We start from the raw sequence: 18,603 nt of genomic DNA, 5'->3' as shown, positions 1-18,603 counted from the left end.
GTGAATTTGTAGAGTTTGTAGGTATCCCTTGATAATCTGAAGTACTTTACTCTGGGTGATGTTGAAACTTGCCCTGCCAAGACAACAAAAGTCAAGCAAACAATAAAGACAAATATTATTTGTTGGTGAGTCCTTTTTTTGTGTGTGAAAGACTACTTAATCAGATAAATCATCTTTATTGAGTTTTCTATGATTTTCTCAAATCATCTCATTTGGAACATATTTACATCACCACAAAGGCAGGGACAATTTGTAGAATTCCTAACAAGCTGTGTAGTAAAAACACAAAATGATGAGGTGTGTAGGGTCATTACACAATGAGATGCTTTAATTCAGCACAGTGGAAAACCTGTTTGTTTGTTTTTTACATCACTCCCATGGACAATATATACAAACCTGAATACAAAATATAGCTGCAAACCATTATTACTTTTTTAAGAATCATCAAGATTGTCTGTCGTTCATCACAAGTCTTTACGAACACAATAGAGACTTGATCGTGTATGTACTGTATGCCACCTGTGTACATTAGATTGACTAATATCCAATATTTTTGGCTATATATTTCATATTTTGTGGTGGACAATGTACATTGAATCATGACTGGTTCACCAAAAGGCACATGTGACATGTACATCATAGGTTATTAATCTATATACAGTTAGCTATAAGATCACTGAAGATAAAAATAAATCATTGTTAAATAGACACTCGTATACACAAGCATACTTAATCCACTGTACAAATGTAATTTGATCACATTGGATTCGACTCAATACTATTAGTTGATCAAAAGCCAATTGTGACAATATATTAAGATGATGCTATGTACAATGAGGTACAAAGTTAATTTGATTTGAGAATTGCAGAATAAATGCACTAAAACAGGAAGAGAATAAACTCAATTTCACTTGCATCAAAAACAGAGATAATTTCAACTTTTAACCACACTGTCAAGGCACAGATTGAACAGTTCGTCTTCATACTTTCATACGCTTTTCATTACTTTCTGAAAGACAGTTGAACATCATAGTTGTTAAAACAAATGTAAGAACAAAAGCAACTGGACGGAATGTAAGCAAGGTATGACTTGCTCATGCACAGGACATGTAGCTACACTGCTATTCCCCATTGGATACAATTACAAATTATCTGTTAGTTCAGGATGTGCAAAGCAAGCACTCTACACTCTTACATGATAAAGATGAAAAAAAAAAGCATATTTATGAATAACTAAATAAAAATAAGAGTAATGAAGGTTGTGACAAATATAGACACATGTCCATTAAAACACTGACATTTAAACCCCTGCCCCATTTTGTCTCCATACCTAGTTGAAAAAATGAGTTGTTGGAAATATAACAGAAAATTTAAAAATCATTAATTGAAGTAGAGATTACGTAAGACTCTGTGCATTTGTAAATTCCAAAGAATATGATTCTATGTACATGCAAGACTACATCTCGAAAACTTGAAAGACAATGTGGCTGACGTGTACATTTCGGGAGTCTTGCATCATGCTGAGCTCCACAAAGATTAGGAAAGGAATATTACAGAATGCCAGCTCTTGCAACTGGAAGCCTTGAGATTCATTTCCGATAAGCTCTGCAGTAGAACTGTACATCATTCCACCTTCTACTGTTAAATAACCAGAGCCCCGTTTTATCAAAAGATATTGATTTGATTTGATTTGATTGATTTATGGTCCAATAAGGAAATTCAGTTTTCACATGGTTTGACATAACAGACATAATCAATAGTAAATTCCCCTACCACACAGGCTGCCATTGACTTATGATAGAAATCAACTATATAATCAATTATAGCTCTTCATAAAACAGGGCCCTCAATTGCCACAATACAACTCCACTAAAGCTATAGACAAATTGGAATACACTGAATCTATGAGTACCTATATCACTGTCATGGCTACCGCATTAACCCGCTGAAGATGAGTCCCGAGTATACTCGGGCAGGTATCTATGGGAAATGCATGTCGTAGCAAAATTTGCCTCTCCTCAAAGGGTGAAGGTGATCTTTCTAATGACCAGTGACTTGGAATTCTTGGAGCTTGATGTAGAGTCAAAAATGTACCAACATGCCACAAAGTGTGGTGCTTAGCTAAAGATTGCATTGGCTCAACTATAAGGTTGAGGTTTTCTGTTGCCATGACTACCAGATCATAGCCGCCTTGATCTTCTTGTACGAGCTCTCCACTTCCTGGAGACACTCGTGGGACTGCGCCTTGGCATGCTTGATGCGCGCCCGGTTCATGTCCACCGCATCCTGGATATTGCGCAGCGCCCTCGTGGTCAGAGGGCTCTCCTGCGAGGCCCGCTCGATGGCGCCCCGACAGTCGGCCTGGATCTGGTCGTCCAGTTGCTGGAGGCTGGAGATGGCTGAGGGACACTCCTTCAGGATGGTTCTACTGGCCACTGCAACCTGGATATATGTACACGGGTCATAGGTCATGAGAGTGTTTAAAAGCAATTCGTTATTAAAGGACAAGTTCACCTTTATAAACATAAGGATTGAGAGAATGTAGCAATATTAGTAGAACACATCATTGAAAGTTTGAGGAAAATCAGACAATCCATTCAAAAGTTATGAATTTTTAAAATTTTTGTGCAGCAACCGCTGGATGAGAAGACTACTTCAGTGTATGAATAACTTGCGTACAACAATATAAGGAAAATATAAAGAGAATTTCACAAAATTCCATCTTTTGAAAAAAGTACACATTCCCCTGACTCGTTACCGACAAATGTTATGGGCAATATTATTCCCCCTGCCTTTAGAAAGAGGCAAGACAAGAGCTCTTTTATTATGCGAAAAAAGTGAAAATATGTTGAATTTTCTTTTACATTTTCTTTATACTGTTGTACGCATATGACTCACAAGCTGTAGTAGTCTCCTCATCCAGCGGTTCCAACACAAAAATTTTAAAAATTCATAACTTTTGCATCGATTGTCCAATTTTCCTCAAACTTTCACTGATGTGTTCTACTAATATTGTTACATTCTCTCAATCCTTATGTTTATGAAGGTGAACTTGTCCTTTAAGGCATTGTAACATCTCTTTCCAGTTTTTTGTGGGAAAAATAGGGCTACAAACTCTGCAGACAGAGTAAATGTGAAAAAGATCTGCAAACTTTTTTTTTTTTGACACGGTAGCTTATACGGCAACTTGTATGGTAACTTATATGGTAATTGGTATGGTAACTTGTACTATAACTTGTGTGGTAACTTGTGTGATAACTTGTGCAGTACAATGTATCTCATTTGGTATCTAAACAGGCATCACCACATTGGAATCTCATTTGTCATCAATATCATTATCCTCATTATAACCACCATCATCATCACCATCATCATCACCAACACCAACAGCACCATCATCATCATCACCATCAACATCACCACCACCACCATCATCATCATTACTATAACTATCATCATCACCATCATCACCATCATCACCATCATCATCACCATCATCATCACCAACACCAATAGCACCACCATCACCATCACCATCACCATCACCACCACCACCATCATCATCATTACTATAACTATCATCATCACCATCACCACCATCATCACCATCATCACCATCATCACCATCATCACCATCATCACCATCATCATCACCAACACCAATAGCACTACCATCACCATCACCATCACCATCACCATCAACATCACCACCACCACCATCATCATCATTACTATAATTATCATCATCACCATCATCACCATCATCACCACCACCACCATCATCACTACAACTATCATCATCACCATCAACATCAACATCACAACCACCACCATCATCATCATCACTATAACTATCATCATCACCATCATCACCATCATCACCACCATCATCATCATCACTACAACTATCATCATCACCATCATCACCATCATCACCACCACACCCAGATGCTCTCCCATCCGGTGGTCCTCGTTACTCACCTCTGAGTGGAAAGTGTTGAGGAGACTCCTCATGTCCTCTGATTTATCGTCCTCCTCTCTCGTCTCCCCTCGCACCAGGAGCTGAATGAAACCCTTCTCATCCTCCGCCTACGACAAGGAAGATGTTTACATGCATCATTAATCCTTTGTTCAGTGGTTTGCAAATGCGGGAAGTAATACATCATAAGCAATTCTCATCAATTTTAAAAACAAGCACAAATCTGCTTCAGACAATGGCACAGGAAAAGGAATGGAAACGTATCAAATACATAGCCATGTAACTAGACATTACTTGGGTTGAGAGATGACATTCATTGCAGTGCAGTAAGAGTGCAAAATTCTATGGCTATCACCTCTCTTGCATTGCCAATTCTACATTCTCTAATAAATAAGCACTCGGAGCATGATGGAATGTCATGTAAGATGAAATAAAAGGGCAGATGACAGAAACAATCATGCATGAAAACATGCCATCACGGATTACTTTTGTTATCTAGATACACTTACCACAATCATCATCTAGGATATTCATCGTGAGCAACCTGCAGTCAGTCAAATAGTGATAAATTTGTGTCAAGTCGCAAAGCTCCAGTCTGTCAAATGGCTGAAAAAAAATAGACAGACTGTAGCAGTCTGTCTGTAGAGTGGCAGCTGGTTGTCTGGCATGGGACGAGAAAGCAGAACTCACCAATAGTTCCAAGTTGTCTTCTGCCAGCGATGCCTTCAGCCCACTGACGCAATCCTCCATTGAGCACTTGGGGCCCTCCTCCACCACCTCAGCCTCCATGCACTGGGTTTTAAAGAGGCGCACGGCTCGGCGGTACGCCAGCCTCGTCTCGTGAATCAGCGCCATGTGACGGTTGCAGCTATTGAATAGATCGTCCAGCTGTGTTAAACACGGATTGGGAGTGAGGAGACAAGAAATGAATACAAAATAACAGCAAATCTGTAGAATATATTTCCATCCATCAAATAAGTCTGAGAAGTGAAAAGCATAATTTATGCAAAACTGGTTGGCCATGAAAAGGAAATCAGTCCAAACTCACTGAGTGATTGGCCACATCTGTTTGTAGGAAGGGATAGATACTGTTATCTGAGTATAACACACCAAATGACATTCTGAATACATATCATAGTGTTATCACAGTAAATGTGCATCTATACTTAAACAACATTCACTCTTGGAAATGTATGAATGAAATGCACTTCACAGGTATTTGTGCAAATATATAATTCAGCTCAAAGCAGAGTCTGAATGATGAGTAAAATGATTGCTCTGTAGTTGCTACTCTACAAAACAATTTCTACATATGAAATATCTCTTGATTTGGAAATTTTTACATCTTTTTAGTGCTCTGCTAAACTAGTTTAATCATATTTCAAATGTTAAATTTATGTATGAATAATGTTGACAATGTACCACTGACATTACTCACATCCACAAAAGTACAAGTGAAGTTCACTGAAATTGGCCCAGCATAAGCAAACGAGTGATTGCCTAAAGCTTTTGAAGTGTTAGGTTTTCTTTTTTATCAAAACACTGACCTCTTTAATGTCTGTCTTCTGCAGAGGCTCAAATGCCTTGGGGTCCCTCTTTTTGACCTTTGGCCTCTTGATCTTTGCCCTCTTGACCTGCACTGCAGCCATCCTATCCTTGGTGCGGTCCTTCAGCTTGCGCTCCAGGAGATGCCGGACCAGAGCCTGGACGGCTGCGTGAACACCGCCCTCAGAGTTCTTGGCGGAGACAGCCACGCTGTGTGATTGAATGTGCACGAAAGATTTATAGACAAAACAGTCTTAATGAGAGTGGAAAGTCCACACATAAACACACTGCTACACTGCACATGCACAAGTATACTTGTGTACATATATACAACTGTTTCAATGGAAACTACATGTTATATCATCCTCATGTAATGTCTTTAAGATGACCAGGTTAAAAAAATGAAAACAATATATCACAACTGACTGACAAATTGCCCTTTTCTCATGAAAATAAGCACCGAATATTCAGCATTTTAGTAATAGTCCTGATAAAAATCATGGGCATACATACTCAGGTTGGATTAACTTGAAGGAATATATCATGTCATCATACATTAGGGTAAATGCCAAAAGGTGACTGCACAGACAGGCCTAAGAATAGCAGGGCTCTCTGTGGGTTTAGATTTTCTGTGGCAATCTGGCCAAACATGCAGAATAGGATATTTCCTCCCCACCTGCCAACAAATCCATGCTTCTCAGCGATGTCTTCCAGGAACTGGATCTCTGGTGGAACCTCCTCCACCTCCTGCTGTTCCTCATACTTCCAGACTGTCACCTCCTTCTTTTCTTCCTCCTCCATCAATTTCACCATCTCTCCATCTCCATCCTTTCCTTCATCCTTCTCTGGATTCTCAATCCCTCTGTCCTTCTCTCCTCCCAGACTTGCCCCATCTCCGTCCGCATCACCTCTCCCGTCGCCGTGGCTACCATCATCCTCGCCCTTGACGATGCGATCCTCGGGTGTGACCGAATCCCGGTTATCCTCAATCAGTGGAGATTTGTCAGTCATCTTTGAAACATCCTCCTCCTCCTCCTCCTCCTTCGCCTCCCTTTCTGCCTGTAGGGCTTGCCTCTCTTCCACCTGATGGGAAGCACAGGAAAATTCCCCAGTTCAAGTTAACTTGTGATACATTGAATGTTCTTCAACCTTGATGAAAAATAGTACATTTTATATAAATTTCAATTCAATCCAATTTTCATTTCATTTTTCAACAAAAACATATAGACATCACTTTTTTGGTAACAGAAAACAAGGTGCGTAAAACTATGTAAGATGAAAAGAGTGTACAATAATTGTAGAACCTTACGATAATTATACATTGTCATAAAACTCAAGTGATCAGCAAAGACAATTCAGAAATCCATCTTGTAAATTCAGAGTGCAGAGGCATTCATATTATGTTCTTCAAACCTCGACAAAGAATAGTAAATGGATACATAAACTTGCAATAGACAATGTAGAAATTCATCTTGCAAGAGTTCATGCCTCTGAGCTCTGATTTGATAACAACTTTACAAGTAGTAGGTTAAAGCCACATTCATGGTCTATAATGACTTGACCTTGATAAGACTAAGTATACATACACTGTTCACTAAGAACCCCATTTTTCCCTGACCCAGGAAAACTATTGGGTGCAAGGGTGTGAGTTCCTTTGACATGGTTAAACAGCACCACAGTGACAAGTTGTCTGCATCATTGGTGTTGCATGTCGCTCTATAAAACTGACTGCTTATGGAAACACTGATTTCATATTTGTAAAACAGGAACAAAACAACAACAACAAATGAAATGTACTCATCTAATCCACAGACTGCAAGAACATATCTCCCTGAATTCATTTTTGGAGGATACTGATCACTTTTACATACGTATACTTTCACATAAATAATGTATAGAGACAGAGGTGGGCTAATTTCAAACTCACCAAGTCATATTTATTGCCGAGGAGAAGGACAGGAATCTGTGTGTGATCCGCTGGCTCATACTCTGTGACGACCTTTGACCCCTCGGGGGTGCCGACGACACGCTTCTTTGTCACCACGGCATGGTTGAGGATGTCTTGTTTCCATGTGGTTCCCAGCTCCACGCTCTCTGGGTCAGCACTGTTCACAACAACTGCAAAATGGGCGGTACAGACAGAGTGTGAAACTCATGAAGCACTAACCAGGAATGTATTTCAAAAGTTGAATAAACTGGTGATTAGGTAGCCAGCAATTGGTGATTTGCCCAGAAAATGACAATTTTCGAAAGCATTGGACACTGCTAAATGAAATAAAAGATGATATCAAGATGTAATATTGTCTTGTTGTACCATCCTTTTTTGTGTGACCGGAGGACACACCCCTATGAAGAAATGGACTGGCCCAGGAGACAAACAGTTGTCAATGCTGGTTGTGATTGGTAGTCTGGTTGTAGCCAAGTCGTCATCAAAACTCTGCCAAAGGCATTATTCATTCCAAATATACACTGGCCTCGCTTGGTCTTACAGCTTTGGTAATAGCATCATTTCTCTATGTTTGTGCCCCATAGACAGTTGCCATGGTAACCCTTCCAGACACACTTACCAATAGCTGCATCTACATCCTTGTAGTAACTCTGTCTCAGGTCCATCTCCTCTCTGCCTGGGAGGTCCCACATTGCTATGGAAACCAAGGTGTGTTCTGGGACATTGACCTTCTTCACCACATTTTCTGCGCACAGAGAGAGAGAGAGAACAGTAAGCACAAGTAAAATGTGATTTTTCTAGACACTGCAGTCATGGAACATTCACAATATACTGTATACGCTATTTATTTCGCGGGGGGTTTATTTTCGCGAATTTCGCGAGTCGGGAGCTATTTGCGAAATTAACAACACGCGAAAATATTACCTTCCAAAATGAATCCCTTGCCTTGATGATACGAACATTTCAGTACTAGTATACCATGTCACGGCTTACCTAACAGACCATACTGGCTAAGCTTGTTTACGCACGTCCACGTCTACTTACGAATACTGTAGAGAGCCAATCCATTATCGCAAGGGGACCACTCGTCAGAAATCTAGGGGACCACTAGTCAGAAATCTAGCGCGATGGACTTAACCACTTCAAAAATGTTGAATTCTAACTTACTAGTTCGCAGAGTTTGGCAAGTCTTTTCCATGCAGTGTATAACTAGTATCATTCTTATTTGCTAGTAAGTTGAAAATTCACACTTTCTTTGCCACTTCATATTTTCTCTGGTCCCCCAATCGCGAATTTAACCACTCGCGAAAATGTGTGACAGCGGCAATTCGCGAAAATTTATGTACGCGAAAATTATAGCGTATACAGTCAACGTTTCTACTTGTGGGCTTCAGCCAGTTGCTGGACATTATATTTAGAAATGTGAGGGTCACACAACAGTTAACACAAGTCTGACGGTCCAAGCGTGGTGAAGAAATCACTGTCAGGCCAGGAACTTTTCAGGAATTACCTAATTCAGTGGTCCAACATGACTAGTAAAATGTAAAAAAAAAAAAATATTGTTGGGGCTAGTCGAAATACGGATCAGGACCAGTAAATTTTAGGTTTGGAGCAGCAAAATAGATATGGAAAAAACTGGTTATATACTGGACCAACCTATCCTTGTCAAAAAACTAGAAAAAAACTGGATTAGTGTGCAGCCCTTGTTTACAACATGTACACTGTGTAAGACACCATCACTATTTCAAGAAATGTGATGGAATAATTCTCACCAATGCTGACTGTGGTTGTGGGTCTGTAGCTGTAGTCAAATTGGTTCTTGAAGTAGCGCATGAAGACGCTGGTTTTTCCTGTCTCTGCATCGCCTTTACAAATGAGATTACGGAGGGTTGTTAATATACTTGGCATAATCATTCATTGCACATGCACTCTAATGAGCTTTCAAAAGCAGTGCATTTTTTTGTTGCTATTTTGCAAAGCTCTTGCTATCTGGTCACACTCTGCTGTTTCCATTCACAAAAAAACCAAAAAAACAAAAAACAAAACAGACTTATACAAACAACTTGGATTAGCATCACGTACAATACAGAAAAGGTTGTTTTTAAGGTATCTGCAGAATACTTTATCAGATGATTAACTAACATTAGAATTATCAGTTCCATGTTCTCCTTCGTCACATTGTGGTCAAAGTTGGTTAAATTCTTGCTTTCATTTGAATTTCTTTAAACCAAAGTCAAATCCTCATGATACTTATCTCCATGTAGATTGCCATATCCAGTTATCAAGGTTCACCAGCACTGAAAATTGCACCATACATACAGAAATTTCTTTAAGTCATGAAATAAGATGAACTCAGTAAATGTGAAAAATATGACACTGACATAATGCAAACTTACCTACTAAGACGATTTTGAAGCTCGGAATCTCTCCAATGCCTGGATCTAGTGCTAGGAGAAAATTGTAGATGAAATGGTTATCAAAGACCAATCCCAAAAATCACATCATATCAAACTTCACTTTCACCGGAACCTCAAGATTGTGTAAAACTAGACCGACTTTACATTGACTCTCTGAAATAATGTGGAGCAGGGTATGAAACATATATCATATACAGTGTGGTATATGTATATATGTATGTATTTAATATTTGAGAGGATAAATCTCCTTTATTTCTATAATTAAAAAAAGGAGAAGAAATGCAACATAATTAACAAACAGCACTAACTACAGGGCTGGCATAAAGGTCATCATAACAAGTTGGTACTAAATCAGATTAAAAAAGAAAGGAACAAGAAAAGAGAAGTGAAGTAAAGTGAAAAATAGGCGTCCCGTAAAAGCCTAAAGGGCTTGCAGTGATGGGATCACCTGGCTGTAAAGAGTTGGAATACACAAGAATGAACGAAATTGCAAATCTAAGAAATGAATCTAACATTTAAAAAAAGGTGACTCAGTACTAAAACCATATTCGACTAACTTTTGTTAGATCTATCCTATAACTTTATACTCTGACAGCAGACATACAAAGTACATGTACCAGGTATACAAAGTACATGAAGAAAGGAATGTCTCATTTTCTATGCATTTATTTGGGACACTGAGTGACATACATCTTTATGCTGGCCTATCTCACACAGGCACACATTTTCTTCATGGAGCTATTAACAGGTGATTAAATCTTTCACTAGATACAGTGTTAACCTATAGGGAGCTAGGATCACCTGATCACTGTCCTTGTCCCTGGATTATCATTAAATTAGGTAGAATACACCTAAATTTACGCTTTAATAGTATAGTAGAAAACTGGCATCGAATGCAACTTACCATATCCACTGCTACATCCAGTCCCCATCTTGCAGGCATATGAAGAATTCACGTAGATATGTATTTGTCAAAATAGGATTGTATTCGTAAAACCTTCACAGAAATCTAGTGTGTGTGAGTGAGCACATACAGGCAGCAGATCCACGATATTCGTGCCCCGAAGCAGAGGGTATACTGTACGTGCAACCTGTCCGCAGTGTACGGAGACCGAGCGAGACCGCGAGACACTGCTGCTGCGCTTCCTGTTAATTACTCCACGTTCAGTTATATCACAAAATTGAGGTTTATATTTCGTTAAATAAATTTGTTTGAATACATATATGTATTACTAATATTATGAATACACAAAATATATTCAAATAATAAATAGAAATTGCTTGAAATATTACGTAAAATTAAAGTTATATCCTCTCTAACAACCCGCTACTGGCTTGGTTGCCTGGTGATCGCAAAGGAGTTTACCCGTTGACGTCATACCAGTGTAAGGGTGCACAGGTGCATGCAATGTTCGAGAGCACACGGTACGGTGCGTTCGACAAGCCACTTAACAGGCTAGTGCGAGTTGGTGGAGTTCTCGGATACCCAGTGGTTGGAATTTGAAAATTAGGTCATCAACTGTTTTACACTCTGAAAGTTTGTTAATCTGGCACACAGTATCGGGAAAGTGTTACTATTATTGCAATATCCCTCCCTTATTCTCGATGGTTCAATACAAGATGTTATAACACGTCTCTGTTATATAGTTAACTTTTGACAAAACAAAAGCAAAGCAAAAATCTTACCAAATCTTAGCCCAAAACAGAAACCTCTTTTTTAGGGGTAAGAAAAATAAATCAGCTGACATGAAGAGTTTGTCGTAAAACTATTCAAGTTCATATGTTTCCTGCTACTGGGCACGTCTTTGTGGCTTCACTGTTTAATTCAATCAAAATTATTCAGTTTTCTGTACTTAAACTCCCACCGAGTATATAATATGCGTCTCGCTTATATGTACTGTATATGCATGTATACACACGTATATTCTTTCAATCGTTTCCGATATTCCCGAAAAAAAAAAATCAAAATCCGTTAACAACGTATTTGCACTGAGGTGCTGAAGGACGTACAGACAAACAGACAAACCAGCAAACAAACACAAAATCAATCTGTGGAGGCAGTGACAAAGATTTAATAGGAAAATTTCACTTTCCGAACTAACACGTGACAATAGCAATCAATACATATACGACGCATGTATATATCTGTATACGCTGCATTCCTAGTTTAGAGTTACTTTCTCATGTGAAATTTAGCTTCCCGGCAGTCTCTGTTTTGTCAGGTAATATAACGGAGGTATCATTAGGACAAAATCACCATATTTGAATTGCATTTTGAGGAAGTTAAAGGGATTGTATAGTTTTGGTTGAGACCGAACTTCATGTTTCTCACATTTTTGGTGAGATAATGAGAAACCTTTTATGAAATCTGAAAGAACATGACAAATTCCAAGAGGGGATCAACTTTTATTTGACGAAAATTGGTTTTGAAATGGCTGAGATATCCAAACACAGAGCAATCCTAATAAAAGGTGGGACTCACCTGTTATCACACTCGCTTTGTTTTACTTAGTTTTTGGATGTCTCAGCCATTCAAAAACCGACTTTCATCAAATAAAGTTTGAATTCCTCTTAGAATGGTATGCTCTGCGCTATTACATTTTCATAAGTGGTGTCTTGGTATCTCGCAAAAAGTTAAAAGCCCAATCCTCATCTCCACCAATACTATGCCATCCCTTTAAAATAAGCAGAGTCTTGATCAATTGATCAAACTCGCTTCGTTCAAACTTCTAAGATGGCGATATTATGTTTAGATATATACAGAAAATTAACAAGTATTTTACATAGACTTCAATACGACTGAATATGCATGTAGGTCTATTTCATTCATTCATTCATACATTCATTCATTCATTCAATCATTCATTCATGCTTTATTTTCATTTGCAAACAATATCCATGGGTAATACAAACGTAAAATGATGTAGTATTCTTGTAACATGTATAATGTCACATGATCAGTAGAAATACATCTTGTTTCATTAAGGAGTTGATGGAAATGAAAATTCCCAAATTCCAAAGGTGATTTTTGTTTTTGTACGGTATTCTAACCTGATTGCTTTCTATTCTTATTACAATGCTTGTATCATTTTCAGTTCTAGATTCCAGTGAAAGATAACTAATGAGCTCTGCTTTTAAAAGTGGTCTACTCCTCAGAAATATTGTAGAGGTGACACAAAGGCATTCACTCTTTTACCGAAAATTATGATGAAAAGGAATCAAAGGGGCACCAGATCTAGGTGTGATCAAAATAAGGAGTAATTCTGAAGTGTGGTGGCACAGAAATTTGATTTATATGCAAATTTAAGGAAATAGTTAATGCCAAAAAAGTGATTTTATTTACTTAATTGTTTCTATTTATTCAGTGCCCAAGTGTACCCCCATTAGTGCTTTATAATCTATTATACTGTTATTCTTGGGCTCCCTTCAGCAGTAGCAGCAGCAATAATAATGATAATGATAATAATAATAACAGCAACAACAACAACAATAACAACACAAAAACAAAGTAACAATTCAAGTTACAAGATTTTGTGTGAACAATACAGGCTGCATTATGCCATGAAGCATATTACCATGACAAGATCAAAACAACACAATAAAACATCAAAAGACTGGTTACAGTTTTCTGCTCTGCAACTATCTTCGGTACAGGGAGAAATTATTGCTGTGAATGAAAATTTTCGGGTTTCAAGTTTTTTTCATAAGCACCAAGTCGTTGGCTGCAAATCATTTCATAGCTTTTAATCTTTCTTTTTCTCTCATGGCTTTAGTCTACACCAATGCTTATCATTATTCCAAATTGAGCATTTTCTAGTCCTTCAGATATGATAATATATTCGATACACTATTATCAGATTATACATGTATATCTAAGTCTTGGTTTTGTTCCTGGTCTTGATCTGTCTGGTCTTGGACGTCTTCACGGTTTTGGACCCTCTGTAGCTGTTCTCTGTGCTGCAAAAAGGCGTCATATAGAGCAAGTCTGGCAACTAGTAATACTGGCAAAGTTGCAAAGTGTGAATGTCAGCTGCTCTTCGTATATGACGGTCTGAAATGTGAACCTGACACGTAGTGTCTTAGATGCATATTATACTTTAATAACGAGTCTTTCTCTGTTCTGTACGCCAAACAAAGATCATTACTCATCTCAGCTGTATCTATTTCATGACTTTCCCGGTTAAAAAAAACCCAGTATAGTAAGGTCTTATTATAATAAAATAAATAATAAGGTCTTATTTACCCAGGGTAGCTGTTGCCACTGCTCTACCAGAGGGCCCTGTCATTATTATTACCCTAGCGTTGCCAGCTACCCATTTATACACCTGGGTCGAGAGGGACATGGTGGGTAAAACATCTTGTCCAAGGACGTAAGCTGGGCGGGATTCGAACTCGGGTCCTCAGATCGGGAGTCGGGAGTCCTATCCGCTATGCCACAGCGCAGTAATAGTCAGTGTTTGACTGAATGAATATTCCGAGGGAGTACAGAGAATATCCAACACTTGATGTTCAGGGTCCGAAAAATCGAGACGTTCATGAAAGACCAAATTCATTCCCACATTTCCCTCGGTGTATGTCCGCTCCATTACTGTCGGCAGTCAAGCACGTCGGTGCGCTGTGGAGACGAAGATCGAGAGACCGCAGAAGGGCAACTTTAAGATGATCATCGGCAAAATAAAGTGATCCGAAGACAAATATATACGGATAAATAAATATACAATCTATCTCCTTCTCTTTCCCTCCCCGTCTCCCTGGCTTTCTATCTATCTATCTATCTATCCATCGGGATGTCTATCTATCTATCTATCTATCTATCTATCTGTCTCGTTCCCTCTCTCTGTCTTCCTTTCTGCATTGATTATGTTCGCGTGATACGTCTACACAGTGGTACGTCTACACAGTAAAATGATAAAAAAAAACAAACTAATAGATATCAAATGCATAAAGTTCATGATTATGGAGACCATACACTTCATTTAAATCACATTTTGCTTAAACACACGGAAGTATCGTGGATCGATATCGTAAAACAGTTCTCTTGTTCTGCGAAGTATAAAATGTTCGGGACATCACGACAATGTTCGAGATAATTCTACTCCATCAGAGCCAACAGCGTTGAAAAAAATGATGGTACATGAAAAAAAAAATACCAGGTTGCCACCGTTTACGTAGGGAAGTTGAAGCTATATCATTTCATAACCATATAATCACTTGAAGCGAAGGGTATAATAATTCGTAACGATATATGAGCGTTAGGAAATCTAGTGAGCATTTTTGCGTGCAATCAATTTGAAACTTGTGATATTCATTTTATCGATGACCGTTTCATTTACAAAAAGAAAACACTTGTAACATCATGTCGATTGTACCATGAATACTGGTTACTTACTTACCTGGTTGTTTTACTAATATTCTATACTCCATATTCATTATAATCAACGTGAACGGGAATTAGCCTGTTAGCATTTCACTCGAAAGACATGAAGAAAAATACTCACGTCAAGCTCATGTGACAGGGCCTCTAGATCTTCCAGCCACAGCATGTCAGCTGTCTTATCCTTCAGGGCAGAGAATTCCTGTTCCTATAGAATGGACAACATGAAGTTAGTTAACGCGGTGTCTTTCGTGAGATCATCCATTCGATGTACATGCTTTAACACATGTTCATAGTCACTGTGTATTTAAATGCTCGCTTTTGAAATACACATGTATCCAATATGGCCGTATAGAATTGTAAAATAGCATCTCATTGACTTCTGCCATACAATCTATGGAATAAAAACGTGCTGATTTTTTTCCCACTGGAAATCCCCCGTTTCTCACCACTCCACATTGTCGTTAAAACAAACAAGGCTCTTATACTTGCGATACTCTGTGCGGACACTATTTTTTTCTTAGTCTCTGATCCCTGTTTAATCTCCGCTTTAATTGTCATCATGGATACAGTGAGTGAAGTCCAACTACACCTATTTGCTTACTCGTCATACAGGCTACATTAATTTTGATACTACATAGACCTACAAAATGAATAAGCTAAATCACCTGAATAGAATGACAACAATGTACAGTTTGGGCAATCGTACAATTACAGAGGCTGTTTTAGTTGTTTTTTATAATGTTATGATCAAAATAAAGAGAGACGAAAGCCTCCAAACCTTCTTGTCCCTGTGTCTGAGGAGTTCATCCTTCTTTTCCTTGGTCAAGCTCCACATTTCCATGCCAAGGAGGTAGTTAAAGTCCGGCCCCGAGGCTGGACCAGATTTCGACATTGCCCCGTCCCCTTCGTCGCCCGCCTCCTCCGTGTCCGCGGCTCCATTTCCCTGGCTCTCCTTCCAGGCCTTGACGGGGTCAGAGTCGTAGCCTCGCTGAACAAGCACTTGGATCACGTTTTCTGTACCCATGCTCTCTGTAAGTATAAATAGGACAATCATGGAAAAACAACCCGATATCACGAACAATGTTCCTATCTTCCTTTTGTTTTTTATAACTCATAGGGCTCCCGCTAGTCATTCTATAATGTGTACTTTTTTAATTTCTCAAGAAAACAAAACTGGTGGCTTCGAAACCCGGGCCTCAAAGTTGAAGTAAAAAAAAACCAAACAAACAACTAAAAAACAACAACAAACAAACAAACAAAGAAACAAACAAAAACAACGTACCGTTTGTGTCGAATATAAAGGGTTAACATGTGTAACATTTGTCGGAGCCATTGTCACAAAATTCCATCCCTGTACGTTATGATAATTCGATGAAAACGCTAGTGAAGGGTGGCCAAAATTGCACTTATCAAATTCTTAAGACACACCTATCCTAATCTTTCCCTCGATCCGCTCCTCGACGAATCTGACTTGGTTGCCAATACGAGAGGATTCGGCCCGTAGCAGGCCCTCCAAGTGCGTCTTGCGTTTGTGGTATAGCTCCATTCGCAACGAGAAGAACTCTTTCATGATTTCCAGCGCGTTGTCATAGCGACGGATGCAGCTGTGTCTGTCGAATAAAACCTGTGAAATTCATCGAAAAGCTTGATGAGACAACTCACAGACACACACACAAAATAATCTCTAATTCGAATATGTCTTAGAACAGATGCTGTGACATTTGAGGATTATATCGGATTATATACTAGCAGCTTGTATAGATGTTGGCATAATACACTTGATCCTGACCTTAGCCTAATGCCGCGAAAAGCGAAAAAGTGAGCGTGTTATGTTCAAAGATACTAGTTCTGTTTCCCGATATTCAATTCAAGAGCATGAATTTATCAACTAAGAATGAGAGTATCACACTTGACTTCTTCCTTGCATGATCATAAAACATTATCATTTACACCCAAAACTGGACATAGATTATCGTCACGAATACAAAGCACAATTGGCGTGATTGGAAAAAAGGTTTTATTACGTGTGTATAATACAGTTTGCTCAGAGACATTACGAACGTGAATGAAGAGGTTTTTAGCATATTGTGGGGCTTAGAGTAAAATGATGTACCATGGTCTGTGACAGGGTGGTTTGCAGCCGGAACACTTTGTGGAGGTCAGCCTCTTCGGCCTTCCGAAGTTCATCCTGTGACATCTTCACTACAAACCTGACTTCATCATCCACATGGAGCTCGTCAAAGTCACTGTGAAGTAAAATAGATAGATAGATAGCTAGATCATTATTATAGATAGATAGATAGATAGATAGATAGATAGATAGATAGATTATCATTATAGATGATAGATAGATATACATACATGTATATATATAGATGGATGGACGGATAGATGGATGAATAAATAAACAATCAAATGAATGAATGAAAAAAATCAGAGAAAATGAACAAGAAAAAAAAAACCAAAATACTGCGGACAGAAATGAATCACAAGCAACCCAAACCATGCAGGAAAGGAAATCTTAGATAATCTAGATCCCAAATGAAGGTACAGTACATTATATTTTGTACTTCTGAGACCACAACTTAGTTTCTCAGATTTGGTACGATTATGAACGCCATCCGCAAGAAAGAACTGTGCAAATCCGGTATTTTCAATGACTTGCTCCAAGAACTCTTAAGGGTGGAATGCAAACAACAAATTAGAAAACAAACAAACAAACGAACAAACACGGAAAACCGAACACACAATTACTTACTCAAGCATTACTTTTTATACCAGACTGCTGCAAAGAGAATAATTCATCATTTGAAGGTATATGGTTATATCAATGTAGCGTGTCAGTTAACTGTGGATTTTGATTCTTATTCACTGTGCGAAAATGGCGTTATACGTACAGACAAGTTGTATCTACTAGCTTTGACTGAAGTTGGGTTATATCTTATCAGATGTAAATAATGCTATAGAATAAAAAAAAAACACAATCAACACACATATATCTGAACCCTCACGTGATAGTGTGCCCTCCACTGTCAGACGAGATGCAGTGCAACATTCGTTCCAGGACCTGTTCGCTGTAGATCTGGGTCCAAGTCCCGATCGGTAACTCAGTGATCACGACGGTCGTGCTATCCACGACCTCGATTACGCCTGTGACTAGGAATCGATTCGGCTCCACCTCTTCGATGGTTCCTTTGAATTTCCTATAGGACGGAAGCTGAAAAGAAAAAGGATACAAGTCGGCTAACTTCAGCAGGTAAACGTTCTAGAGATTTATATGAAACTGTCATCTCCCTTTTCCCCCTCTGTTAACGATGTCATGAAAATCACGTCTATG

At 38.7% G+C, this 18,603-nt stretch overlaps 2 protein-coding genes across 2 annotated transcripts in view; both read right to left on the bottom strand.

Moving 5' to 3' along the window:
• Nucleotides 1-2,172: 2,172 nt before the first annotated feature.
• LOC139714803 (uncharacterized) lies at nt 2,173-10,821 on the bottom strand. The gene is made up of 10 exons (XM_071626459.1): nt 10,794-10,821; nt 9,869-9,919; nt 9,245-9,337; nt 8,092-8,217; nt 7,452-7,642; nt 6,201-6,607; nt 5,527-5,734; nt 4,670-4,867; nt 3,982-4,089; nt 2,173-2,442 (listed from the first exon to the last, which is right to left on the bottom strand). Exons 1-10 carry the CDS (start codon nt 10,819-10,821, stop codon nt 2,173-2,175), a joined length of 1,680 nt encoding a protein of 559 aa, XP_071482560.1.
• Nucleotides 10,822-13,761: 2,940 nt separating this feature from the next.
• LOC139714805 (DNA topoisomerase 2-beta-like) overlaps nt 13,762-18,603 on the bottom strand; it is a 38,517-nt gene continuing 33,675 nt past the window's right edge. Inside the window, exons 17-23 of the mRNA XM_071626460.1 lie at nt 18,278-18,483; nt 17,380-17,512; nt 16,695-16,890; nt 16,045-16,295; nt 15,388-15,471; nt 14,479-14,504; nt 13,762-13,846 (exon numbers count right to left, since the gene is read on the bottom strand). Of these exons, the coding sequence (XP_071482561.1) occupies nt 13,762-13,846; nt 14,479-14,504; nt 15,388-15,471; nt 16,045-16,295; nt 16,695-16,890; nt 17,380-17,512; nt 18,278-18,483 (981 nt within the window). The remainder of the gene's footprint in view (nt 13,847-14,478; nt 14,505-15,387; nt 15,472-16,044; nt 16,296-16,694; nt 16,891-17,379; nt 17,513-18,277; nt 18,484-18,603) is intronic.

This window comes from Diadema antillarum, unplaced genomic scaffold (assembly GCF_040938485.1).
Source record: "Diadema antillarum isolate AM-2024a unplaced genomic scaffold, OU_Dant_1.0 seq00002441_RagTag, whole genome shotgun sequence".
Classification (NCBI taxonomy): Eukaryota; Metazoa; Echinodermata; class Echinoidea; order Diadematoida; family Diadematidae; genus Diadema; species Diadema antillarum.
Note: the sequence above shows the minus strand (reverse complement) of the source record. Positions and strands in the feature narration are given on the sequence as shown.